Source organism: Thunnus albacares, chromosome 23, assembly GCF_914725855.1.
Source record: "Thunnus albacares chromosome 23, fThuAlb1.1, whole genome shotgun sequence".
NCBI lineage: Eukaryota > Metazoa > Chordata > Actinopteri > Scombriformes > Scombridae > Thunnus > Thunnus albacares.
In genome coordinates, this window is record NC_058128.1 from 12,081,401 (window position 1) to 12,109,259 (window position 27,859).

At 39.8% G+C, this 27,859-nt stretch overlaps 3 protein-coding genes across 10 annotated transcripts; 1 reads left to right on the forward strand and 2 right to left on the reverse strand.

The window, feature by feature from the left end:
* On the forward strand, positions 1–6,898 carry klhdc10 (kelch domain containing 10). 2 transcript variants are annotated; one of them, XM_044343797.1, is made up of 9 exons: positions 1–258; positions 2,861–3,082; positions 3,210–3,364; positions 3,542–3,690; positions 3,791–3,875; positions 4,404–4,470; positions 4,553–4,600; positions 4,740–4,879; positions 5,275–6,898. In XM_044343797.1, exons 1-9 carry the CDS (start codon positions 168–170, stop codon positions 5,482–5,484), a joined length of 1,167 nt encoding a protein of 388 aa, XP_044199732.1. In that variant the 5' UTR covers positions 1–167; the 3' UTR covers positions 5,485–6,898. The 2 variants fall into 2 exon arrangements, with proteins under 2 accessions (XP_044199732.1, XP_044199733.1); XM_044343798.1 differs by having other exon boundaries at positions 1–243.
* A 1,494-nt stretch (positions 6,899–8,392) lies between these two features.
* On the reverse strand, positions 8,393–16,477 carry cax1 (cation/H+ exchanger protein 1). Of its 7 annotated transcripts, none has more exons than XM_044344101.1 (20): positions 16,285–16,475; positions 14,972–15,142; positions 14,731–14,861; positions 13,976–14,084; positions 13,768–13,884; positions 13,606–13,667; positions 13,282–13,470; positions 12,977–13,162; positions 12,196–12,295; positions 11,782–11,923; positions 11,423–11,606; positions 11,054–11,153; positions 10,850–10,968; positions 10,441–10,478; positions 10,195–10,322; positions 9,607–9,740; positions 9,301–9,395; positions 8,961–9,039; positions 8,752–8,860; positions 8,393–8,478 (listed from the first exon to the last, which is right to left on the reverse strand). In XM_044344101.1, the coding sequence occupies exons 1-20, from the start codon at positions 16,358–16,360 to the stop codon at positions 8,405–8,407; spliced, it is 2,343 nt and encodes a 780-aa protein (XP_044200036.1). In that variant the 5' UTR covers positions 16,361–16,475; the 3' UTR covers positions 8,393–8,404. The 7 variants fall into 7 exon arrangements, 6 of the variants coding, with proteins under 6 accessions (XP_044200036.1, XP_044200035.1, XP_044200034.1 ...); XM_044344100.1 differs by having other exon boundaries at positions 9,607–9,743; XM_044344099.1 differs by having other exon boundaries at positions 10,153–10,322.
* Positions 16,478–17,198: 721 nt separating this feature from the next.
* smo (smoothened, frizzled class receptor) lies at positions 17,199–27,507 on the reverse strand. The gene is made up of 12 exons (XM_044343851.1): positions 26,359–27,507; positions 24,834–25,033; positions 24,305–24,514; positions 24,018–24,190; positions 23,549–23,768; positions 23,338–23,461; positions 23,117–23,209; positions 22,599–22,707; positions 22,017–22,202; positions 21,135–21,283; positions 20,159–20,293; positions 17,199–19,972 (listed from the first exon to the last, which is right to left on the reverse strand). The coding sequence occupies exons 1-12, from the start codon at positions 26,666–26,668 to the stop codon at positions 19,350–19,352; spliced, it is 2,532 nt and encodes an 843-aa protein (XP_044199786.1). The 5' UTR covers positions 26,669–27,507; the 3' UTR covers positions 17,199–19,349.
* Between the last annotated feature and the right edge of the window lie 352 nt (positions 27,508–27,859).

Consider the following 27,859-nt stretch of genomic DNA (forward strand, 5'->3'; position numbering starts at 1 on the left):
TCCCCTGATTGGTCAAGTGCCTCACGGTCCAAGGGGGGGCAAAATTTGTGAATGGCTTCAAACTGATTGAGATGAGGAAGGGTTTATAATGTTTTATCAGCACTTTAGCAGATGTTGTTTTTATTCGATGTGACGTTCTTCAGGACTGGATTGTAACGGGGGAAACGATGTCGGACGCTGAAGGTGCTCGCAGTCCAGACCAGCTGAATAAATTCGAGAAACTGACAGGCAGGCCGCCGCACGGTGAGACGTTAGCAGGTCCGTCAACAACATTAGCATTAGACATGCTAACGATAGATTTTAACTTAAAACGTTTGTCACACTTTTCCAGTCAAATAAACACTGTGTGACTGAGATCTGCTGCTCCACACCCAGTGTCACCATTGCCTGCTAAGACTTTAAACGTTGCCCTTACTAGTGACATTGCTAAATACGATGTTCAAGCTAGCAATATCCAACAATTCTGCTTGTTTATCTTTCTTGGCAATCACGCCCTAGCTAACATGCATATTAAAAAAACTCTTCACTATACAGTTTTATTGTCCGTATAGTCTTGTCTTTTAGCTGTATAGCCAATTTCTTATGTGGCCTAGCACACACTGGCTCCATCATTGATTACTGTTTGTGCTGTCCTGCAAACACCTTGTTGCCATTTGTAAGAGAATGATACAGCTGCGAACTGCATCCTTTTCTTTGAGTTTGTAAGAGACTCAAAAGACATGTTACATTTCGACTAGGTTAGTTGTCAATCCAGTATTGATTGATTTTAAAGGTGTTCATATCCACAAGTAAGTTTCTGGTCAGGTCTGTTTTTTTCTCAGTTGCTTTTCTGCATCTCTCCTTTCCAGTTACTCTGAGGATGGACATTTTTTGTTGAACACAGTGGTTCAGATTTGGTGTGCAGACATTATTAAGATACTCCACCATGTGTGGAAAAAGCCAGAAAATGAAGACTTTGATTTCTGGTATTTTACACTTGTCTGTTAGTATTGGGTTTTAATGTTGTGGTATACACTATCTTTGGTACGAATCATGTTTCTGGGCTGTTTTCCTTTTTAAGTTTGTCCCAGATTCATGATTACAGTCAAAGCCGGTCACACCTGGGGCCCAGTAATGTATGGTACACAGTTCAACTAGGTTCCCTGTGACTGATATTGGCATGCTGCTGCAAACAAATGTCTAGTGACCTAGATGATTGATGACATCATCATAGACTAGTATAGTAGTCAATACCATTCAATGCTTTTATATTTTTGCTTCTCAAATTAAAATGACTAATTACTTTAATATCATAACAGCATTGTATTTTGTTAAATATAGTGACATTTCTAAGAAATGTTAAAAGCAAGCTGATACCATTTCCTTTAAATCTTAGGAGTATTTTTTTGTTACAGCTCAGTAGAAACAACATGCTGTAAAAGAGCTAATTGACCAAAAGATTTGTGGAATAAAAGCAGCCTTTTCTTTCTTCTCTGGACATGCTAGTTAGTTGTATATTTGGTAGGGTTGCACCTCACAGTTTTGACAACATCTAGTTCTTGTTCCTTTTTGAGTTTTAATTCACTTATTGTAAGCCAAATGTAATGATAAAAGCACCAGGATAGAAGTGTACCATTGAATTAGGGGTTGATGCGATTCTGAATTATTTGATTAGGTTTTTGAGATAATAATACAAAACAGCCAAAAGTATTGAACTTAGACTACTGATTTGTGTGGCATTAGATCTGTATCAGTCATGTCTCTCACTCTGTCTCCATGTGCCTCCCTTCATTGCTTTGCTTTCCTAATCCATTAGAAATCCTGATTATTAAAAATGTATTAGGTGGCTGAAGCATTAGAGTTGAGTTGTAGGTGGGCCTCAGCGCTATTCTTGGTACATTAAACAGAGGTACATTATTAGAGTTTTGTTTAATGTGCTCTGTATTCTGTCATCATGTGCCTGCAGTTATAAACCTGCTAAACCCTCAGGCCAAACCACTTCGTTTTTAAAATGGTGACGTTATATTATAGGCTATTTGCATAGTTTTCCTTATAAGGTGAATCTGTGAGCCTCACAGATATTGTTGTGAATGTGAATAGACTTCTTTCTCTGTCAGCCATCTGTTAATGCATGACAAAGGGCGTATATACAGTTTGATGAGAAGGTATCAATGATTGTTTGTACAGCTTGTTGTATCCAAGTAGTTGCATTTATGGTGAGATCCAACTGAGTGCAAACACAATTCTCAAAAAATGCTATGACAGTATTAGATCTGTCACTACGACAGTGCCTTAATAAAATCCATACCAGAGCAGGTGGTGATGTACACGTGTGGTCCTAGCTACCTGTTTGACCACTTTTTACTTAAATTCAATGACTTTCACACAAGGCTGCTCGCTGTTAGCGCTGTTGTATCACAGCTAGAATATCTTGGGGCTTTCTTTATCAAATTTGCATGTTTATGTTCCCCCACAGGTTTCATCTCACAGTGAGTACAAAGTCATGCAGGGACACTTTGGAATTGTTAATTGTTGTAAATGTGAGCATGGACGTGTTTTTGTTTATGTGTTAGCCCTTTGATTGACTGGTGACCCGTGTTTAAGTGTTAGCCCTGTGACTGCTTTCTGTGAGGCCACCCTGGGATTCTAATGTTGTGAGAAGCTCTCAACTGTGTGAATGTGCTTTATATTTTCAAGGTTCAGCCAGATTTTCATAGTAAAAAACAAACAAACAGAGATATCTACTCAAGTTGACATTATCTTGTATTTTGACTTGACTTGACCTGTATTAGGCAGCGGTAGCTTTTTTTGTGCGGCCAGTGATAACGTGATATTTTACCTGCCCAGTATCCCCGATGACGCATTGTTCCTTCCTTTCCAGGTCATCGTACTCCCCCCGCCCGCAGTGGACATCGCTGTGTCGCTGACAACACTAACCTGTATGTGTTTGGAGGATACAATCCTGACTATGATGAGTCTGGCGGTTCAGAGAATGAAGACTATCCGCTGTTCAGGGAGCTTTGGAGGTACCACTTCGCCACAGGCTGCTGGCAGCAGATTCGAACAGAGGGCTACATGCCCACAGAGCTAGCATCTATGTCAGGTGAAATATTGTATATCTAATAGTTGAGAACATTTTAATACTTAATTGTACTTCATTTATATTTCATACACCATAAAACAGTGTTTTCTATGTATGAAAATTGAAATTGGTGTTCGTTTTTATTCAGCTGTTTTGCACGGGAACAACCTCCTGGTGTTTGGCGGCACTGGGATCCCCTTTGGTGAAAATAACGGCAACGACGTTCATGTTTGTAATGTGAAGTATAAGCGATGGTCGTTGCTCAACTGTCGGGGAAAGAAGCCCAACAGAATCTATGGACAGGTATCTTCAAAAATCAATCCTTAGCATTTATCAGAACGACATATACTGTATATTAGAGATTTTAGAGAACGTATGATCAATGATCTTCTGGTTTTGTAATACTGATATTTTTTTAAAAACCAGTTGCTGGATGTACAAACTTGACAAAGCTGCCATGTCATATCCTCCCCACTCCAGGCAATGGTCATTATAAATGGCTTCCTGTACGTGTTTGGAGGGACAACGGGTTACATCTACAGCACAGACCTGCACAGGCTGGACCTGACCACCAGGGAGTGGATCCACCTCAAGCCCAACAACCCTCCTGACGACCTGCCTGAGGAACGGTAAGGTGTCATGATATCTGAAGATCTAACCAAGCTACAGATCTTTTCAGTGTTGTAAAAAAAAAAAAACCTTGATATGTGACTGTTGCATGTGTCACAGGTACAGACATGAAATAGCACATGATGGACAGAGGATCTATATTCTGGGAGGAGGAACTTCCTGGACATCTTACCCTCTGGACAAGGTAGTACAACACTGTGGACTCACCAAACACATTTTAATTAATCATCAAAACTGCGCCAGCCACATTTTCAAGTTTGAAATGTTTCAAGGGTGCCTCTTTGAACACCTTACTTACACCTTTATTTTTCATGACAGCTGAAGCAAAAGCTGATCTAAATATGGATTCTTCCTCCTTAGCACACCTTTTAGGGGGCTTAGGAAGATCAAAAAGAATATTTGAAAGGGAACAAAATTTCCTGCAGTGGTTTTATAAATATATATAGAGTAAAAAAAGATCTGTACACTGCTGATAATACATATACACACAAGAGGCAGTAGATATGGATTGAATTATACTTCTTCATCTACATACAATAAGATGTGTACATAGTGCAATAAATGTTCAAGTGAATGTCTCCATTAAAATAGTTAATTACAGTTTGAATCACATTTTTTTTTTTTGCATGCTATCCAAATCCATCTTAATCTTTCATCAAAACAGTCATTTAGACTCATGGTAAATGGTGTCTGTGTGTTGTTGTTTTAATAGATACATGCATACAATCTGGAAACTAATTCCTGGGAGGAGATTACAACTAAACCTCATGATAAAATAGGTCTGTATGCTGCAGCTCATTATCAGTTAAATCTGTGTTACTTCCCATGCAAGATGTTCTAAAACACCTGTGATTTTGACAGGATATCCTGCTCCTAGGAGATGCCATAGCTGCGTGCAAATACGTAACGGTGAGCATTTCTAATAGCGCGTATCACATCCTCATATGTTAAAACTTCATTATTTATTTGATTTCAATCTGACTCCTGGCTAGTAAACAGCTACAGCTACAATATCTAGTATCTGACCAATCATTTCTCTCTGTTATAGATGTATTTATTTGCGGAGGCTATAACGGGGAGTTGATATTAGCTGATCTGTGGAAGATAAACCTGCAGAATTTCCAGTGGAGTAAACTACCAGCAGTGATGCCTGAACCCGCCTACTTCCACTGTGCTGCTGTCACCCCAGTTAGTACAACGTTACCTTCTCTAGTCACTCAATGTTTTGAACAATTTAAGATCATACTACAGCCCACTTCCCTGATTGGTTTTGTTGACACAGAGGTTGCATTATGGGGCTGGATTTTTTTGTCATTTTATTCTATTGCATGGCACCAATATTTTCTACTATTGCATGGGTAGTTATGACCTAGAAAGCGCTCAATTTTCCTTGCCCAGAACACAGTAAAAAGAATCAGTCAATTATAGTTTCTCACAAATGCCAGTGTTATCCCATAAACAAACAATTAAGGCATATAAATAAAATGTGAAACTGGTGAAATTAAAGAAAATGGCACTTCTACACTGTTCATTTCTGAAGCAAACTTTATATGACTTGTAAATGTCTCTCTGTCCTTCCCTAGGCTGGCTGCATGTACATTCACGGTGGTGTAGTGAACATCCATGAGAACAAGAGAACTGGCTCTCTGTTTAAGATCTGGCTAGCGGTGCCCAGCCTGCTGGAGCTGTGCTGGGAGAGGCTCCTCAAGGCCTTCCCCCACCTGACGTCACTCCCCGCCATGCAGCTGCTCAACCTGGGCCTCACACAGGAACTCATTGAACGCTTGAAATAGGCCACACAGTGGAGGACAGACAGATGAATGGATGGGAAGGACAGGGCTGGAATGGGAGGAGATGAGGTCTGACAGAGCACAGAATTTAATTCACAGCAAAATTCTCGGGAAAAAACACCCTCTCCCTCCCCCTCGCCTAACGTAGCCCCGCCTTAAAACCAAAAACAATGGGATGCCTTTTTTCGTTGTTTTTGTTCTTATTTTTTTTGCAGATAGAGCGATGAGACATACAGAAAATCAATGTGGGATGTTTTATGGATTTTACTCAACCCTCCTCCCCCCTCCGTTGCCATTGTTCCTTACATGTTGCCTTCGTGTCAATCTAAGTAGGAATTCAGCTTCTCGCCCTTGTGACAGCTGGAAATACTTTTGCCATGTCATGTTTTCAAAGATTTCCCTTGCCCATTTTAAAAAAAAAAAAACAGCCTACACTACTACTTTTAAGAATTCTGTGCAAAGGAAGAATGCATGCATATTTATTTGAAGGATGAACAGTTCTCTTGGGGTATTCTGATCACCTGTTATTGCTGTTTGCACACTTTTTCTTGCGTATTTGTCAGCATTTACTTTTTTTTTTTTTTTTTTTTAAACAGATCCTATAAGCAACGCTGACCATAGTAATGGTTTCAGTCTATAAAAGTGGCAGACATTGGTTTCGCTGAAGGGATGTGCCAGTGTTTTTGCACATTTTAGCCAATTTACTACAAATCACAGATAATTTAAATCATTGCTGACCATTTTCCAAAGCATGTCGTAGTGTTTTTCCCCACCTTCCAAGTTTCATGGTGTAAAAATCTACTTCCAGAGGCTTGAAATTCGCTTGTGTCTGGTAGTCATTCACACTAAGTTTTAGTTTGTCTGTTTTTTTATTGTTGGAAGTAATGTTATCCTCGCACTACATAAATAAAAGTAGACATGGCGTTAACTTTTAGGAATTACCTATCTTAAGTCTTTCCAAGTTGTTTTTATGCCAAATGAATGGAAACCAGTGTCTGCCTGGAGCGAAGGAAAAACTGAATGCCTTGGAAATATAAAGAAACTAAATGTGATTTGTGGCAAATTGGCTAAAACATGCACAAGTGCTGTACTGTTTGCCCTCTATTAGTGTGAAAGAAAGGTTAAATGCTGATTTTGCCTGTGTCTGAGCCTTTGTATTTCCTGTATTTTCCATCAAACATTATGTTTCAGCCTAGTCTGGAGAATTCTCTGCAAAAAAAAAAAAAAAAAAAAGGAAGGTGGGTATCTTCAAAGATCAAAATGCATCAATAATTAGTTTTCTAAAAAGGAATAATTTCATTTCCATCCTGTTTGCTCGCATTTGTAAACCAAACCATGCAACATATCACTGTGAATTTGGTGCTCTTTAAAATTAATTTAAAAAAAATGCTTTTATTCGAATAAAGACTTAATTCTGTTCAGACTTTTACTCCCTCTCTGTTGATGGCGTTGAAATTGTATTGCACGGGGAGTTGCTTCAGTAGCAGGCTTATACAAACATACTGCAGTGCCTTTTTCAAACTTTTAACGTGGTTAAAGTTCCAGAAATATAGGCAGTAAAAGATCTTTGCATGTTTAGACAGACAAGGTTTATGTTGAAAATTGTGTTTTCAAGCAAGTGAGCATTTTAATCACTTTTAACAATCTAGCCATTACATATTATAATTCAACAAATTGCGATTTTGCATCCTGTTTCAAGGATGCAGAAACTATGTATTTTGTTCCTGTGAGCAGCCACACAGAGTAGATTCAGGACAAGATGCAACATATTTAGCCTTTTGGGTATTAATCCTAAAAGCACATATTCAACACATCAAGGTAATGTGTTGACAGTTCCTGTTTAATGAATGAACTTAACTGATGCCAAATAATGTTGCACTTAAACTGTGATTATGACGACAGCTTAGGTGAAACTGTTTTGCGGTTTAGATGTTGTCAGATGGTTTGATGCTTCCCACAAATGCATGAATTTGCCTGCACTTCTTTACCTTGCCCCTTTCCGTTCTGCATAACAAAACTACTTGGTGCATGATGTCATCACCTGCTTTTTATATTAATGTCATCAAACCTTTACTTTGCGATGTAGTTTTAAAAAGGTGACAACTAAAATGTACAATAGGCTTGTGTGAATGTTGTGTTGAAGTTCTGTCAATAAAGTATTCTGTAAATAGTTCTCCGTTCCCCTATTTCCTTTGCTTGACTAATAATCTAGCATGACACATAACAAAATTAAAATCCAATTAAGTTTTTTTTTCCTATTTTAAAATTATTACTGCATGAAATGTGCTGCATACGAGAGTTATTGGATTGCTGTGTTCCCATTTTTCCTCTCAGAATGCAAACCAAGTTAATGTAGTACCATGCATGCTTTTTGACATGTTGACTATAAATAAATGTGCTAAAATGCTAATAATGAACATAATAGGAGAGTATGTAGCAGCAATGAAAAGTCAAATCTACATCATGGTGGTCTTTGTAAAAAAAAAAAAAAAAAAAAAAAAGTTGTATCAACAAATTCATGTTGATTATTAGGTAGTGCAGCATTGGTTAAAAGACAGGTCCTCTATGATAGACAGTTTGTAAATTGATGCATTTATTATCTCCAATATTAACCACATATTACAATGATTCAGAGCCAAAAATAAATAGCACAAATTTACATTTAAATGCAAGAGCAATTTTAAAGGTCATCAAACTTTTACCTGGAAGTGTGAAACCATGTTCAAGCACACAAAACACCATTCAGTATCAATATTTACAGCTCCGCTGTGGCACTTCTAATCTCAATAATCCAGTTGTACTGTATTCCCAATTTTTGTGCCACTGACAATGTACGATCCACACCACGTGACAATGCAGGGTTTGTGTATTTGTAAGGCGGCGTCAATTTTTGGAGCTTTGTGATTTTTCTTTGACGAGCAGATCAACAAGAGCGTGGAGATGGAGCGAAGTAGTAAAGGGACAGAAGGATGAGGTAAACCACCACTAGGGCAGTGCCTGCAAACAAAACAAAATGATTATGTGCAGTAATCTACATGTGAATTCAGACTTTAACATTTTGCTAGTAGGAAGTTATCAGCCAGACTAATAAACAGGGCCACAGACACTCTTGTCTCTTGATACCTCATGAATATGTATGACTTAGAGGGACACATGTATATTTGACTGGTTGTATAAACCTTTTTCTAACACATATAAGATTCTCTGTTGATGCCTTGGAAGTGATAATGTCCTTTACTGCTAAGGAGAAATCTTTTAATTATGACTTACCCTGAAAATAGTCACATTTTCCATCCATGAAGATGTAGTTGACCAGAATGACACTGAAGATGCTGGCCCAGAGATGAACGTCACTGAACACAAGCACGAATCCAACATCCTGAAGAAAAGAAGTATGCATAAAGTCATGATGTAAAAAAAAAAATCATTATACAAAAAGAAAAAAAGTCTACAAAAACTGACCAAACCTTTTTACTTACATAGAATGCATTGAAGAGTATGAGCAGTGGAATCTGAATCATGCAGACCTGCACAGCTATGCAACTGCCCACTTCAAGGCTGCAAACAGCAAAAATCTACAAGTTGAAATGTCGGTAATACTCATCTTTACAAAAGCTCAGTTCATCCTTGATATTGATTGTAACCTTAACCCTATATTACAACACTTAAATGCTATTCAAATACTAAATGAAAATGCTTACATGCAGTAATGTTTACACATGTGTAAGATGCACCTTTTTTTGCACAAATTATTGTGTTCCTGGCATATTTATGATAAGTGACTTAAAATTATACTACAACAGAACAGTGTGCTTGCACCTCAGGCTGATGTTGTTCTGCAGCGCAAACTGGATCCCGTTGACAATCTCAGGAAGCTCAGGCACCATAGCCAACACTGTGACGCCGATGAAGTACTGTGAGAAAGGAGGATAGCAGTCAGTGCAAAGAAACACACAGAGAAAGACAAGAAAAGCCCAAAATACATTATGAACCAGAGACTGGACTCCCTTAGGCTCCATAAAGAATGCACTTCCTTCAAGGCTGTCCATTTCAACTTGAATCGATTTGAGCGCGAATCAGACGGGCATTTTCCCTTCCTGTTTAAAAATGAAGTATTTCGAATACCTGGGAGATGGTGGAGTGGGTCAGCATTGGCTCGATGTTCTCAGTGCTGAGGTCAGCGCAGCAAGCCATCAGCACTGTGGCAACAATCAGCACTCCAAGAGCCCTCCAACGGGACCAGTGGACCACATGGTGACCTGCTGGTGACAAACACTATAAGATGACCAACATAAAACACAAATTTACTATTTATGACTTACCTCACTGTTGAGGGAGGTTTGTCACCTCTTTCACATATGTTAGGATCAAAGTCTAAACTTCTCATCGATTTTCTTCCGCATTTATGTTCTTCATGCTTTAGAGTAGTGGCATGCACAGGCACAACTTTACCTCAGTGTGTTACTTCTGTGACTCACATGCACAACAGGTTAACAGGTTAATAAGGCAGGCAACAGGCAGTCAGTGCTTCATATTAATGTCTTGTTCCTTCAACCGAATGATTAAAACGTGCACAACACACACACACACCTGTTGCAACGTGGCTGGTGGCAATAATGCTGGCATTAATACACGACTTGGCAGCATGTAGATGGCCAGTGGGGAGCTCACCCGTGGGATGGTGGGTGCTGGTACCCTCTTGTGCGTACTGACCGTGCGTGTGGCCCCCTTGGCCATCGCTGATATGAATATCATAGATGTGGGAGTGGGTCTTCAGTGTGAAGATGAGGCCTATCAGGTATGCAGCAGGCAGAAGCACAGAAATTGTGTACACCAGGGCCCTGGAATAACATTAAAGAAACAGAAAACTATTTTAATCCTTAGACGTATTTTGTTGACCTGATTACTTTGGAAAAGTGTTGCAAAGTAAAAAATTATCTATGTAGCACCTGGACTTACTCAATATGGGACAGAATCAAATGTGGGTCAGTTTGACTCTGTTGAGAAGAAAGAATGAGGGTGAAAATTAAAATCATACAAGCAAAGTTTTACATATTATCTAAAATAAGGTTAAGACAACAGCAATTTAACATGTTTCCCTGTAAAAACCTCTACGTTTAGCAGCTGCAGGACCCATAAAGATTTAATCTTCACGGTGGGAGCATCTGAAATCTGTTAATACAAACATCACAGCTATGTAGGACAGAGAAAGCACTGCCTGACATCAATTACACTACTGTCCCCTACAAACTAGAATTAGTGACAGTGTTCTTCAGCTTGCTCAAAGCTGCTTTGTTGCTTACTCTATGCTCTACAAGCACACTGCCACAAACTGGAAGTCATACATAAGTGGAAGAAGCTAACCCACCGTGTCATAGTGACAGTCCTTGCAGACGAAGGGCACGCTGGTATTGCCTGGAATATTAGTGCAGCTCTCGCACACCAGGTTACCGAAGGTCTTTGAGAAAAGGGTGGGAGCAAACACACCTGGGGACAATATTACGTTAAGTTTAGAGCTTTATGAATTTGTCAGTAGAGGTGTTATTGTTTTAGAAAGTGTTGCAATACATACCTCCTATTGATATGAAGAGCAATGCGGAGCTCACGCCGGCTGAACGACTGTTAAATCGTTGCTCCCTGTGTTTAATGCCCCCAATGATCATACAGATACCCTGCGCAGTTGACACAAACAACAAGAAGTGGGTGCATTGACATGAGCATTTGTCTTCCCTTTTCCAACTTGAATCTCATAGTGAAACCTGAACTTGTGAGATCAGTGTGTGGCTTTCTGCTGCTGCAGTCATAACACGTCAGGAAAAGAGCATTCAAGAGAAAATTCACACAACTCAGGGAATAAAATGCAAACTCCACACTCCATAACTCCATAATCATAATGCTGCACGTGAACTGATGTGTTCAGCTGTCCTTCTCAGACACTCACAGGTATGAACAGTATACACCCCAGCAAGGTCCCGGTAAGGGCCGCTTTGACGATTTCTTCGTAACATTTGGTGGCAGCACGTTGTCCTTGCAGCAGTGCTGTGATGTAGAATGTCATCTCTGTGATGGAGCCAAAAGTTGCGTTTACCACCGCTCCCACTGCAAAGTTACTCTGTGCAGAAACGCTGTGGGAACACACACGGTTATTGATAAAACCACCAAAATACAATTCCATGCATCTTCCAGAATCTGTCCTTTTGTATTAATATACACTGCTAAGAAGTGATAATTCTGTCTGTAAATTATCATTTCATTCTCATTCATCTACTGGCAAAGGACACAAATGCTAATAAAATGTACCTGGCTATACCCATGCCGATATAGTAGGATAGAGGAATGATGGAGGTGATGGCCAAGGCAAACTTTGTTTCTGCACTGAAGTAATTATGGTCGTGGTCACCATAGCCAATAATCAGAGTGATTAATACCAAGGGAAGCGAGTCTGTGGGGAACATAGATTTAAGGAGAACAAATGGATGGACAGTGGACTGCTGGTCACTGCAGCAGCTTCAGTTAGTTGCATACTGGTTGCTCAAAATGTGGTAGTAACTGTGATAGTACTGTAACTGGAAATGATGTATGTGATGGATGTATATATTTTACATTTTTACACCCTGGTAAAAATGTTTAATATAAGCTGAGTTATTTAAAGCTTCGTATTTTTTATGCCCCTAACTTCCGTCAAGTTAGCTCCAACAACCTAAAAAAGGATACTGAGAGCAAAAATGTTGATTCCTTGGACAGTGTATTTGTAGTAATACACATTGAATGCTTGGTAACAGCATAAGATAACTCTGGTCTCACAGCCACGCATCTGCAAAAGAGAACATAAAAACACACCTCAAGTAACAAATGTATGTATTAGATGTAAACGTCCAGTTAATGGATGAGGTTTAAAAGTTTATACAAATCAACAGAGAAAAAAAACACATTTCTCCAATTAGCTCTGGTGGTATCTAGCCACACACATAGTTTTGTTGTGCCGAGGTTTTGAGATATCTTTCATTTATGGTGCTAAAAGCACATTTTGAAAACTTATCAGCAACATGTTTTACCTTAAATAATGTCCTGGTTGCTCTGGTCATTTTCATAAGGAGCTGTTTTCTATCAAAGTCCAAATTAAAACTGTCCACACTATCAGAACGAAATATCTCAAAACCTTTGCAATTAGTGAGAACTGTGTTTTGTGATTTGGCTGAACTGACCCTTTAAGGAAAAGTCATAGAAGATGAACTAATCAGAATGTCCATTTTACACACTGCAACAGTTAGAGCCATTAGTCACAGGAACAAGTGGAGCACTTCAGATAAATGCCACCGTAGCTAAATACCATAGCTAATAGGGAAGCTATAAAAAAGTATGTACCATAAAAAATCTTGCCATTGGTGTTTTCGACAAGCATGACCAGTAAGGGAAAGGAAGGGGGAAAAATGCTTGTGCTCCTTATTTTAACATCTATTTACCATTTCTCATTTTTCAGAAAATGACCCTGTACCTTCTCCAGTGTGTGTATCTGAACGTCCTCTGGTGCCATGAGCAGGACAATGCTCAGTGTGCGAGCGTTCATCTTGGATACAGGGATGGTAAAGACCAGCAGCCAGGAGAGCACACAGGCCAGGGCGTGGACCACAGCCAGGACAGGATAGCCCAGCACCAGCCAAATGTAAGTGCTGAGGCGACACTATAGAGGAGGACAGTGACCAGGAACAACACAACACAACACACAGATAAAATCATTCATAATAAATACTGCATAAATATGCATTGCAGCAAGTGATTAAATGATTCTCATTTCCTCACCCAGTGTATGGAAGTATGTCTGGCTGGTAGTTCTGGGACAGGGATCTCAACAGGGATGGGGGAAGACACCAAAAGGGGTGAGGAGTCCTTATCCCTGACAAGGTCTTTACTGTCCTCAGAGTCCCTCTCTTCGGGTATTACCTCAATCTTTGGGGGCTTCACAATGGATCTCTTCACTACGTCACCAGCCTGAAAAAAGCCAGAGATGACAACATGATATGGTGAATATTTGCCTATTGGTACCATGTGAGGAACATAATTTTTGGAATCCCATGACACATAACACTAATTGGAAAGTTAGGACACTTCATATAATAATTTTACCTTCTCTACTGACTTCCCAAATGGCCAAATGAAGTACCAAGCCATCTTTAAGCAAAGTCTGCCTAAAAACAAGAAGCCAAACAAAGTGACATGATGTTCTACATTTCAGAGGGGAGACTACAACACTGAGTGGCGCAGGTGTTCACAGTACAGAATACAAACCATAAGGGGCACAGATGATTGTTAGAAACATCAAGGGGCTAATGAGGAGGTAGATTAAAGAGATCCACCATCCGAATAAAAACACATAAATTATGTTCCCAAAGGTGAGCACAGAGCCTGAAAGAAAAAAAAGAAATTAAAATATGTTATTGCTTTCCAGAAACTGCATGCAGTTCTTAATCATAAACTGAATTAAAGAGAAAAAGACCTTCTCGAGGCTTAACAATGCTCAGATCAGAGTAGAGCTCTTTGACGATGTCTGATCTGTCTTCAATGGGCCTTTCTGTTACATTGCCCTTCCACTTTCTGAAGCCAAACTGAAAAAAAAAAAAAAAAAGTATTTCTACATTAAAAACACGTAACATAAACAATGAAAATGAGCACAAGCACAAAGCGCTAAATAGAACCATCACAATAACTTAAAACTGATAGAGATAAATCACTAATACACCTCTAGAGCATAAAGAAAATGTCATGCCGCCTGTAAACCAATTAAATTTTAATTAACACAGCCAAGTTGAATGTTATCAAGATTGCCAAGAACAATGTTTTTAGACGCAAGAGGAAATTATTCCCCATTGCTTATTCTTGACTTTGACAAGTTTGGTTGATGAGCATCACCTGTTTTTCCTTTTCCTTGCGGTAAAACGTGAATATTTGAATAATTCTTGCTAACCTGAATCAACAGGCTTGCTAGTGTGAAAGCAATCTTGTATTGTTCCCACCTGAATCTGATTTGAATTAAGTTTAATTCCACATTTTTCCCTCCAGTGATGCAGGCAGCACCTGCAATGCTTCTACGCCCCTGGAGGGGGACCGCCCACATTTTGAGAAACACTGAATTTAATCAAATCTACAAAGACGTAAAACATCCTAGGATTTTCAAATCAAATCAAGTCCTTCTCAAATTCTACCCTGAATAAAACTGAAAATGTTGATTATGTGTAGGGGAGAAATTGTCACCCTGTAGTTGTTGGCCTCCCTGTGGGCCTCCACTTCATTCTCAGCTCTGATTGTAGTCTTAGAGGTGCCTTCATCCCAACCATCCTCCCCATACTGTGACGGAGTCGACCGCGCTGAGGTGCCATGGCCTCCTGTGTGGATTACAACTGTTAGAAAGCTCTTCCACATGCCAAGATATGGTTTTATCAATATCAATATCTTTGTATCTACAGGATACTTGGTTGTGTGAGGCCTCACTCACCTCTGTGGACAGTGAGGAAACATTTTGGTGTGTAGTGGCAGAAGTGGTGAGAAGAAGCATCCGGGGAAGGAGTCTCTACTCCACCTAGTTCTGGATGCTGCGGGCCGAGTCTATCGGTTTGGGAATGTCGCCGTGGAAACCGGTGATGCTGCTCAGGATCCGCATAGTTATCTGAATAAGAAAACATCACAGAGAACAGAGTTATGGAGTACATGAAGCAAGATTTTGACATGATGCAAATGCAAAATTAATAGTCACAACGGTAAAGAATCAAGCCCAGGGCCAACGCCCTCCAGCTGCCCTATAAAAATGTGTGTGTGACTAACAAAAACCTCCTGAGAGTCATGCAGTGTCCCCTCTCCCCCCAGTCTGTCAACTGCTGCCTGCCAAAACTGATCACATTATCAATGCATTGCAACACATAGAGATAAGAAAAGCTAGCTGACACTGCTATGCTTTGAAATTAAAAATAGAAGCATGCTGGTTATACTGGATATAGTCCAACTGCTTATGATGCGGATGAGAAACTTTTCTACTCCTGTCTTAACTGTCAGTCTCTATGTTTGATAAAAAATAGACTGGAAGCCAAAGGTACTGACTTGCACATTAAAAATGTTTCCTGATGCCTCCTGATAACATTTATCTTTTAGGTACTTTGGTAGAGAGCTCACAACTTTCTTAGATCTTGCAGCAACCCGCCACAATCATGTGGCATTCCCTATGAAAGCAACAATAAATTGTGGAGAGATGAAAGAACTTGGCTAAGGAATCAAGGTCAACAACAATATGCGGCTTCTCATCTTATTGTTGTTGTCAGATGATGTGATGTCGTCTTATTTTTAACTGAACTTTCTTCATAATGAGACCAACCAACCAAACTAGCATAATGAGTACAAGTATGACTGCAAAGTTGTCATCATCCACTAAGATGTAACATTCCTCATCTACAGGTTACCTGTCTGAACATGGGGGCACCTCAAAAACGTCTGCTTTGTGACGTTTAGAGGTTCATAATAATTTTCACAAACAAACAGTGATAATACTAAGAATAGAAAGACTTCAATGGAGCTGAAATGTCAAACAGAAAGCTTTAAAGAATTGTTTTAACTCTTAAGCACAAAGTTCAGTAACAATCTTCTAGAGAGGCTTTGCTCCACAGGTGATTTTGATGACCACACTTAAAAACAAATTAGCTCGAAAACAAGCCAAGAAACATACGAACAAACAGCAATAAACGTTTTTGATGGTGTGGGTTTTAAAATTCAAACGCAGGGTGCGACTTCATGAAAGAAAAAGCCAAAGTTTGGTCTCACCTTGGGAATCAGCTGCGGATCTTCTCCGCAGGCTCTCCACGTCACCTGTCACCAGTGAAGACTTTTTTTGGGACATTTTTGTGTCTGTTTATTGTGTGTATCACTCCTGTAGCCTATCATGTGTGCGTCATGGATCACTTCTTTATAAAGTCTACCGTCCCTTCACCCTCACTGCAGTGTGCAGTCCAAACTCCGCCCCCATTGAGCACGTCTTCTTCTTCTTCTTCTTTTTTTATTTGCATGTTTTGTTTTTTTGAAGAAATATTATGGAGAATGGTACCAGTACGGGTGTTGTAACACTTTTTGCTTCATTTAATGTATCTCACACTTTGATAAAAACATATTGTTGCAGTGAAGAACAGAAAAAAACACACCTAAACATGAATGTCAGTGTACATCAGGATTATTTTGGCACTCAAACCAACCATTCAATTAGGTGGAAGCCAAGGATGTAACATTATACTATGAAAACAAAAACCGTTCAGGACCGTCAATTTATTAATTTCTCTGAGAAAATTTCACATCCATGAATCCAAGTTCTCAAGGTCTCGCCCCCATTTGAACTTTTCAGGATTGAATTTAGAAAGTATTTTGAGTTTGTCCAATTTATAAACACTAAGAAATGTGCACATACAGCTAGTATGCTCTGAGATTTGCTTAAAGATTTTTTTCTGTTATTTTTCTATTTATTTATCATTATTTTTTACCCTTTGTCCTGTTACCATGTTGACTGTATCAACAATCTAAAAATGAAGTCATGTCCTTTTTGTTTATTTCATTATGATGCCTAATAGTTTTCTGTTAATGTATCATCATCACACATGTTTTGGCAATTGCAATAAATAAAGTGATGGGAGAAAAAGCATCAGGTGCACGTGCACCTGTGTGACAACATGGCAACACAGTTACGCAAAAAAAGTGTAGGATTACGTTTATTTACATATAAAAACAAAAAAGTACAGCTGCACAATAAGTGACAGTTAACGGGTTTTTTTTTTTTTTGTTGTTGTTTTTTTTTTTACACAGTTGGGAGACTACACAGATAAAGCAACACACAAAGACCTGCTGTTAAATCTTTTGACAGCTTACAAAAACAGACTTTATCACTTTTCAGGCCATGACAAGTAATTCAATAATTTCCAAAGAATTCTTCATTTAATTTCTTGATCATATTTTAACATCGCCTTATTGGGTGGGTACTGCTTTATTTCTGATGCCAATCTCACTATATTGTTGAATTCAGAGCAGTTTGGTGCAGCCAGCTCAGCTACTGATAACATAAATAATTCTCTCTCATACACATCTCACATGAATAACTGGACGTACATTAGACAAACTAGCTTGCAGTGGCTAAAAAGCGTTCTATCACAGTCTACTTTAGCATCATTTATCCACAGTAAGAGAGAAATTACATATAGGGGGAAATTTTGGTTACAGCACAAGTACAGTGACAGCTTTTAATAGCACAGTTGACTCTTCCCTTTTTATTTATCATCTCAGCAGAGTAATCAAGTGATTTGATATATAAATCTGTACAAATAATACCCTTAGTGAGAAATCTATAAACAGCCTATATACAGTACACACACTTAGAAAGAGAGACTGAAGACGGGGGTAAAAGGGGTAAAAAGAGACTTTTAAGGCCACTGTAGTGTATGATACATGATACAAAAGATTTTCAACTGGACTGAAGAGAACAGGAAACACACATGAAGCCCAGTTTAGATGAATATGAACAAAAGAATAAAAAAAAAGTAGAAATACTGCTGTAAAAAAATAACCCTTTTAAAAAAATACTTGTACTAGGGGGAAACATTGCTCTGAAATATACAAGGAGAAGTCATTGAGAGAAGGTGGCCATTCTATTCAAATCAGTCTAAAAAAAAACTAGGAGGACGTTTTTTTTTTCTTCAGGTAAAAAATACCAGAGGCAACAGAATGTATGCAAATAATTAGTGTGTATTACAGTTTGAAATTTTTAATAAAGCTATCTATTTGACAAAATGATGCCACTATCACTTTGTTAATGACCAAATGAGGGAATGTAAGGACAAAGTAATAATTGGGGTTATTCAGTTTTAATTATAAGTAACTCTTCACAGTGTGTTTTGTCCATGTACTTTTACCATTTTCTTTTTGTACATCCAGGCCTCAGTGAAAGTCTCATTGTATTTTACAAATTCTAAAAGAAACCTCTGGAAATCCTATCAGACCAGTTTGAGACACCTGTTGTAACATTAGTATTAATAGAGCAATAGAGATAATGGTTAGTACATAAACACAAGTAATTATTGGCTAAATAGTGGTGGGAAGACAGCAATGGAGCCTCAAAGACATTAAAATATAATACAAAAGAGGACCTGGGACAAACAGTTTTTTGCAAATTGCCCGTAGCATTTTTTAACCTGTGTAGTTCACCACATGAGTCATGTTTTACTGCACTGGGACAGTTCAAATATTTATGACACAAGTGGTCAATCAAAGATTAAGGTTCAACTGACTGAAAAATAGTCGCATTATAGTACCTAGACCTCAGAATGTAGTGTCCTTTCTGGTAATCCCCCAAATAAATTGACTAGGCCAACTGGCAGTTATGACAACATTTTTGACTGACAACTTGACTTGTCTGACACCAACAGGACTAATCCCGTCACATATAGAGTTTCATCTTGTCACAAGCAGGGCTGGGCTGATAGGAATCAGAATAAAGATATCTATATTGTTTCAAGCCATGTACAGTTTAGCTGCCTCATTTGTCTTGTCATCATGGAGTTGCCAATGAAATTGTACTGGACACAAATAACGTATAAAAATACTTTTCATACATTTTCATTAACTTATTCACAACATATTTTCCTCTTTATCCCTTTCCTTTTTCTGAAAAAAACAACAAAACAAAAAAAATAAAAATAAAAATAAAAAACTGACTAGCTTAGTTCCATCTTCACCTCCAGGAATTGGGAATTAGGTGCACCTTAGTAAGAATTTGAAAGTATCCAGCACTTTTACTAGCTTACTGTCTGTGTACCACAAAGCGACCGCCAGAATATAATGGAGCTATGCTCTTAGAAGTCAGAGTCAGCATCCATAAGCTCTGCCTCCATTAGATTAGTCCGGGAGTGAATGGGTCCATAGCCGGCCCTCCGGCCTGCTGGTACCCGAGCCACATGGGCCAACCTCTCTGACAGCCCGTCGGTGAGATCCATCTCCCCAGGGTAGCGGGAGGATCCGCTGGGCTGACAGGTGTAGGCTGGGGGGAGGCAGCGTGGGCCAAGGCCCAGATCCTCTGGGCGGTCGTTGAAGGTCAGGGGGTTGGAGTGCAAGCTGCGGTCGTACCGATTCCGGCTACTCTGGTAGGGCGGGTAGGGACACCTCTCCTCACAAGACAGAGGGTGTGAGGGTTGAAAGTCTGGGTAGGACCCTGGCAGGACTTCCTCCTCTAGCTTTTGCTGTTGCCTCTGCTGTTCCCGCAGATTGGCAACTAGGCTCGGGTGGCAGGGCAGCTTGGGCAGGCGGGGCACTGAGCTGCGGCCAAACTCACGCTGGCGATAAGCCTGGTGGTCCACCACGTCCTCCACCGGACGTACCTCCTTCTTCCTTTTCTTCTTCTTCTTTTTCCTCTTCATCATCTCTGGTGAAATCTCAGCCTCCACCATCCATAGCCTGTTCCTCTCCTCTGGAGGTGGCACTGTGGAGAAAATAACAAAAAATAAATTGATAATCAACAGTTCTCTGGTAGAGAGAACATGAAAAAAGTGTTAAGAAAAAAAGTAAAGAATGATAAAGGGAAGGGCAGAGGGAAAGAGGGAACATGTGATTTGAAATGCTCTGCATATTTATTGCTGTATATACAATGTCAGTCATGGCCTCTCACCTGGTGTACCAGTAGGAGTAACAGAGATATCCTGAGGCAGGATGGCACCTCGTCGGGCCACCATCTTAGTCACGTGCTGCGCCCAAGCTGATGACATGTCATTGGATGGCTCATTTATCTCAAAATTGATTCCAGCTATGAATGAGAAAAGACAAACCATAAACTATTCATTTAGGGACAACTAAGGATAGCTTTAAATCCAAGGCTCCCCCGCAGTGCCTCAATAACTCTGAACTGCTCCAAGCTAAACAAGCACAGCAGCCACAGCAGCCTCACAGCTTACATGAGCAGAATAATGTGTCACACAGTTCTTAGCTATAGACATAACAGTTGTCCCTGACCACGTAAGCCTCTTTACCACAAAAAAGCCAATGGAAAATCTGTTCAGCTCAAATTTGAACAAAGTGGTTGAAAAATCCTTACCTCACTGCACGTGGCGCCAGTTTTTGAAATAAATTACTGAACACGACTAAGCTCAGTTCACCTACATTGCAAAACTAATTCCTGTCACCCATATTGCTGTGGGTGGTGGCAGGAATCTCAGAGATGGATATCTCAAAACCTGGGTAAATAAAACCAAAACTACCTGCATGGCTAGAACCCACTGCAGACTGCTGAGAAAATGTCTTTATGTAATGTGAGTGAACTGATCCTTTCACGTCAGGGTGAAACAGTGAATATCCTACAAATAAAACCTCCACAATGATTACATTACTGTAACATGAGGTATGATCCTGACTATGAATAATCCAATTCTAGTCTTTGCAGTTTCAAATATTTACCACAAGGTGGAAGTGTGCTTATACCACAGTTGATTTTTGCTACACAGGACAATGTAGTGAATACTCACGGGCCCTGAAAAAAGTCAGTGTTGAGTTCACTTCTCTGTATGAACTCTTATTTATCCTAAAATTATATTTATGATATTAGGAGCAGTTTAGTTATATTTTTTTAATGGCTTGACTGAAATACTCACCAACTGGCCCGTCATGAGACACAGTGTGCATACTGAACGACAGCTCCTTCTCCGGGTCCTTGTGGAGCTCCTTTCTCATCGCAAACGCCTTGGCAATCATCTTGCTCTTCTTGATCCTCTTGGGTTCATTGTCACTACGGCCAATAATCCTGTCATAGGAACATGAGCACAATTAATATGTCTGCTAGAGAGAGGCAGAAAGTAACAGCAGTACATGAGACGGTATATTTCCCTAAACAGTTAGGAGAGGGTGTGATTTTCTCTGAGAACACAAAAAATTTAATTTTTTAGGACGCAATTTGGTCCTGATTCCTCATGCTGGATAATAAAAGTACTACATGTTTTACATCATTCTGGGTAAGACAGTCTTAAGCCTAAACTGAAAACAATAATTCCAAGCAGCTGAATTGCAGTTTTTTCAAAGCTGGAACAAAACAAATTCCTATGAGTCCAAATCCAAGTCACAGTGAGCCCTTGAGAGGATTAACGCTGCCAACATTACTGCATACACTGGGGACACCCTGCAAGATTTTGACAAAATTTATGCTTCCACGCTTTAAAATGATTAAGTGAAAATCCCCAATTATTTAAAAAGATGTTTGTCTGGGAAACACTACTTAGTTTGTGCATTTCTGGGTGCATAAAAATTAGACTTTTCCCACACTGTCATCATATCTTCAAAACCATATATGGATGTGGACAGACACACAACCATGATGTGAACACAGGCAATGTAAAGAGATTGTGAGAGAGTATTTCAAGGGCAGAAACATCTCCTGCACAGATTTCATAAAATACAATCTTCAGCACTTAATTTTCCAACACTTCTTTCTAAATGAAAAATACAATACACAGTTTCAACTTCATTTCATGTTTGCTTACTTGCACCAGGTGCGTTTCCAGATGAGGATGGTGGCTTTGGTCCAGACCCATGTGCTCATAGCAATGCCTGTCCCAAACATGGAGAACAGGTTGATTTTCTCCACCATCAGACTGGGCCGGTTCTTAATGGTGCATTCTGGGATTGGCTTGTTGGTCTGAGAGGCGATTGTCACATTTGCTTCACACCTGTTGAAAATATCAAACATCTATGTCATGACCATGCCATGTGTGCCTCCCACACTTTCTTGCTATATGACTGAGGTACATTCAAATGCTTGATTTGGTAAATAAGACAGCCTTTTACTTGTTGGGCCAGGAGAAAGTGGTTTACATTTTTGAGGCTAAATTAATTCCAATCCAGCCAGTGTCAACACTGTGGAGAAATAGGGCTGCATTCATGGCTGTAAGCTGAGCGGTTGAGCAGCGGTTTGGAGTCTCAACAGCATCAGATTGTGGATTTCTGCGTGTGCTTCAGTGCAAAGCTGAAACCCGAAGCAGGCAGGTGTAAAGCTCTGTTACTGCATAGTGGAAAAACAAGGGACTTCAGACACCTAAAGAAGAAATATGGGAAAAAATACTCACAGCACATATTCTCTGAAGCTCCTCTCCCATTCAGCCTGGTTGAAGAAGTCGTAGAAGTGGCAGCCGAAGGTGATGAAAACAAAGCCAAAAGCGAGGAATCCAAATATTCCTGACAAGGAGAAACGCAACAAAAAATTAGATATGAGATAACACACGCCTCACTCCCAATTCCCTTCATACACAAGGGAAAATATACCTAAGTAGGATATGGAAAAATGTTGGACTGTAAAGTGGAATAGTGAGTAAAACCCTGCTTATTTTCCTTTAACTCATTTCTAAGACATGACCTGGAGATATTAGAGAATGGATGATCCAAGCTCATCCTGTGCAGAAGACATTATAAACAGGAATTTCCCATGGGCTGGCACATCAAAAGTGTTTACATTCTGTGTCTAGTGTTCCCAATGACATGCCGATACAGACTCAAAACAAGAGAGGGAAAAACGTTTTTACTATTATTTTTCCTGGGTCATCAGTGTGTTGTGAAATTGTAATGGATAACAGATGACAAAACATACCAAGTCTGAGCATTGTTTCGTTGATTTTGCTGGCCGCTTTCTCACTCAACAGTCCTGGGTGGTTACTCTTGATGGAAAACAATGTCATGACCCCTGAAAAGAGAAATGTACTGAATTTGAGCAACACTTCAAAGCTAAAAAAAGGGTAACTGTGCTATTTGTCAAACATAACCAAACTAAGCTGTTGCTATAAATGTGTCACTGATCTTTAAGCTACTCACCCCGAATGAGAAAGTAGCCTCCGACAACAAGCACTACTCCAATGGGTGCTAGCACAAACCCAGCACGGTATCTGTAGTTTTTGTAGCCCACAAAACAGATCCCACTTACTGAGTCTCCATCCACCTGTGGAGCACCATATAACACAGAGATTAAGAAAAGTAACTATGTTATAATACTGAAAGCAAAAAGTATTTATGGCTCCCTACACACCTCAGCTATAGCCAGGATGGCCACAGTGAGGACGAAGGGGATGGACCAGGTGACCATGTGGAAGTAAGAGGTCCGACCAGACAGCGGCTGGTGGGTGGTGCCCAAAGCTTTGAATGACGTGTGCCAAGCATAAGTGAGCATGACGAACCAAATCACGCCTGACATCAGGGAGTAGTAAACGATGATGAAGATGGTGACGCATGACAGCGTCTCTGATGACCTGTGGAGAACAACACATCAGGAGAGGGGACTTTTTTTGTTTTTTTTTCATGCTTTGTCTGGTTTACTTTTGTCTAAAGGCACATAAAGGAAAACAGAAATGTGAGTTATTTGCTGACAGACATGACAAAAAGGAATCATTACAATAATTAACTGCTTAATAAACCACCTAGTACTTCACCAGCAGCGTGGAGATATGTCTGTAATGTAATCTAATGTCATGACTGATGGTTTTAGAATATTCACTTACGACGGTTCCCCAAGTCGCATGGTGTTGTCACTCTTGCACACAATCTCCTTGCGTGCTCCATCCAGGAATTGGGCCAGCCAGCCGATACTGCCCACGAAGAAACAGGCGTTGATGTAGAAGAGAATGACAGCCGGATAACGGTTGGAGTTCTTCCAATCAGCAAGAAACGTGGCCTGAAACAAGTGAAACGGTCAAAGTCAGACAGGGGAGTTGAAAAGAGAAATATGAAGTTCATCAGTGCCGAAAAGTGAAAAAACAGAATAATGGGTGCAGTAATTATGACTCACCAGGGTGAAGAAGGTGCAGAGGAGCGTGATGGTTCCAAAGTAAGCGATGTAGGCGTGCATGTCATTGTGCTCCTCTTCAGTGAAGAGAGGGTTGTCGCACTGGATGCCGCAGCCCTCCACATCCTTGTACCAACTCGACTGAATTTCCGTCTTCACTAGGGGGGCTTCGCACTGCCCTGACATGTTGAACTTCAGCTTCTGCACCTCATTCTGCATACGGAGAACACAAGAGAAAACTTGAGCTTGTAATTAAACTTTACAACAACTCTGTGATTTAGTGAAGCTACAGCCAGTAAATGTTTGGTACTTTTACTTCATATGTGGACACATATATTAACAAAGTTAATTTTCTGTTGATCAAATAATCAATGAATGGACAATTTTTGCATGCACTCTGCTATAAAGTCCAAGGTGGCTGTTCTCTGGTTGAACCTCACCTCTGATCTTGCAATGAAAAGAGACGTTTCCCTAAAGGGACCAAGTAAGTACCACAAGACATTACATAACAATAAAGCGTGTTGTTGCGTACCGGGCAGCCCACAGGGAATTTGTCACATGTGAGGAAGTTGGGCCAGCCTCTTTCCTGGTCCACGATGCTGCAGGGCCTACGTGTAGCCAGACACAGACTCTGACTGGGCAGCTCAACTCGACCGTTCTCACATTTTGGCATGTAGACGGCACACAGCAAAGGCTGGATGACTGACCAGCAGCGAGGAGCATTCCGCAAACCTAGAAAGTAAAAACATTACACCTTAAAATAAAAAACATTGAAATGAATCATGAGATACACATGACATATGCAAGATTTATCAGCATGTGATGGCGGTAATGATTATCATTTGTGTCCTCACAGCAACATTATAATTTTACAGACTTGATAATGAATATGATTGATTGCAACAATATAGTGTTTTGGAAATGACATTAACAAATGTTTTTTACTTATGATGATTGCCATAAGAATGCAAGACAGGATAGAATGTCTCTATTTAGGCTGCAAATAATGATTGTTTTCATTGTCAATTAATTTGATTTATTTTCCCTGTTAACCAATGATTAGTTTGGTCTGTAAGGAGGTGACTTCATCCATTGTCTTATTTTGTCTTGCCAACTGTCCAAAAAATAATCCATCATCACAGTAGCTACTGTGTCTATTGATAATTATGAATAAACTGATTGTTTAAACTCCAATTAAAGTAGATTCTAAAAGCAGGTTCAAAGCAGTCAAAAGCAGGTCTTACTCAGACAAAAACATGTTGTGATTCAAGCTACTGCAAAATCAAGGCATAGTATGGCATGACTATTCTTTCTCTCCTACAGCATGTGCATAATGAGAAAAATGATCTGAATGGATCATACAATCCTCTCTCCTCCATATCCAACAATACAAATGAGGATCTCACCTAAGACAATTTGGAAGACCTTGACACCTGTGAGCCAATGACCTGCGTCTGACAGTTCATTAGTGGGTGCTTATGAATGTGAAAGGCCTCTTGCAGAATATCTAAAAACCTTTTATTAGTGAGACTCACCCATTGTTTGCTGGCTAACACCTATGGGTGATTCCTTTTGTTGCCTTTAATGGCTTTTAACCCTTCATTTCCTGAGGCTCTCTTCCTATCTCTACCCAATGAGGACTTCTCATCAGTCCCATTGTCATACCAATAAACATTATCATCACATTAAAAACAATTAATACAGGATATTTTAATGACAGTCTGGCTCATTTATCAAAATTGATCCCACTGCATGTTTATTTATGCATTTATTTATTATTTAATTACAACAGATTAAACGCATGAAAGCTCTAATTCCTAAGTTAAGCAAATAGAGGATGCATAGTGAAGTTACAGTGCTTAATATCACTCCCCAAATTTAATTAATGACCTTAATGCATTATTTTTTGGCATTTTTGTCCTGTAATTTACTGTAACTGAGATTTATTTTGCATCTGTGGTTTTCTAAATGGATTATCTCTCTTCTTCCTACAGCCTATAGGCTATATAATGTGAAAAAGCATCTTTTAGTTTTTTCTTGAACCCATTAATTCTTACCAGACCACATGGTCAACTTCTCAAAAGCCTCTTCTTGTGTGCTGGAGTCCTCCGCCAGGATCAGAGAAGTATGCGTATACGGTAAAGGTGACCCAAGACATGTGTTGTATTTAAGTGCCTCGCAAGTTGTCGTTTTCTTGCAGTTGTCCTCAAATATCGTCCCGTTTGGAGACAACACCGCCTCATAGCCGGAAAGCCAGGCAGCCCAGACGCAAAGCATCCCGTAAAATCCAACAATGGGGCTCCAACCCTGGGAAGACATCTTGGGAGAGAGATTCAACTGTGCAAAAATAAGCTGACTTTCTACCATAGCACTTTAATGATCCTGTTTCCCAATAAACCCAAAGCGGAAGTTTTCTTCATTAGATTCCAAATAAGTTTCCAAACGCGGCATGGTGAAGAAAAGCTGCGGGGCGCTTCAAAGTTTTCTCGCAGTCCTCCCAAACTTTTTTATTCTGCACTTCTCGTCCGATGCTTGCTGGATCCTCCTGAATTCCTTCATTATCCAAACGACAGTCCCTCCAAAAACTGTCTTCAAATAAAGAAAAAACGCATCATCAGCTCAAAACCATATAAAGTATAGATTTGAGCCGATTAGGCTTGGTATGAAAAAGACATCAGGCCGAGAAGGTTACAGATTTGCCCTCCCCCCACTTCCAAAAATCTTGCCATGAAAAAGTCTGGATCTCTGTAATAGGATCTCTAGCTCAGATGCACCACCCACTTCTCCACGCGCCCCCCCTTTTTTAGCTTGCAGAAAAATAAATAAGATGATAATTATGCTGTATTTCTCTGCACGTCCCATGAAGTGATTCTTCTCCCGGTGAGGTTTTTGATGAGTGGTTTCTGAGGCTTTGTTGTGTTCCTCAGTTGCAGCTCTGTGTCTGTCTGGTTGATTTTTGTCTCTGGTATGCACATGGTGGGGGAGAGCCAGAGCAACAAAACCTCCCCTCCCATCCCCCCTCTGCAAGTGGAAGAATGTGCCTTATGGCAGGCCCTTCTCAAAGTTTCTCATCTCAAAGACCCCCCAAAACAACACAGAGCCTCGTCTGATAGGTTTGCTCCCCTGTGAGAAGATTCTTCTAGTTTGTGTAGAGTCATAACACAAATGGGATCTGATACAGCTTGTCTTGAGTGACAACTTCAAGAGAGTGAGGTGTAATTGTTTCTTATTTTTATGAAACTCCTCAAGAACACTAACCGGTGCTCGGATCCAGTTTTGGGTACCACTGCACTGAAATAATATAAAGGTGCTACAATAAACAATAAACAATAAACAAATTTCACTTTAACACTTTAAGTCCCCCTATTTAGTATTTATAAGCAGTATACAAACATGCAGATATAAGGACATTTTAAATGTTTGGTAATGTCCAGTATTTGTTGGCAATTATAACTTGTCCTATGAAAACATATTTCATACTAATACAACTGTGTTTTCTTATGTTGTCATTTATTATTTGTTTTGTTCACCAGTTGGGAGCCCACAGAAGGAGTTACA

Coding starts and splice junctions, on each gene's coding strand:
- cax1 (XM_044344095.1), bottom strand. CDS start 16,360: ATGTCCCAAAAAAAGTCTTCACTGGTGACAGGTGACGTGGAGAGCCTG. Junction 14,085..14,730: donor GGGAGGCCAACAACTACAGG/GTGACAATTTCT, acceptor TTTTTTTTTCAG/TTTGGCTTCAGAAAGTGGAA. Junction 13,163..13,281: donor GACATACTTCCATACACTGG/GTGAGGAAATGA, acceptor CCTCCTCTATAG/TGTCGCCTCAGCACTTACAT.
- smo (XM_044343851.1), bottom strand. CDS start 26,668: ATGGTAGAAAGTCAGCTTATTTTTGCACAGTTGAATCTCTCTCCCAAG. Junction 22,708..23,116: donor CGAAACAATGCTCAGACTTG/GTATGTTTTGTC, acceptor TCTCCTTGTCAG/GAATATTTGGATTCCTCGCT. Junction 19,973..20,158: donor TACTCCTACTGGTACACCAG/GTGAGAGGCCAT, acceptor TTTTCTCCACAG/TGCCACCTCCAGAGGAGAGG.
- klhdc10 (XM_044343797.1), top strand. CDS start 168: ATGTCGGACGCTGAAGGTGCTCGCAGTCCAGACCAGCTGAATAAATTC. Junction 3,876..4,403: donor CATCTTACCCTCTGGACAAG/GTAGTACAACAC, acceptor TTGTTTTAATAG/ATACATGCATACAATCTGGA. Junction 4,471..4,552: donor TAAACCTCATGATAAAATAG/GTCTGTATGCTG, acceptor TGATTTTGACAG/GATATCCTGCTCCTAGGAGA.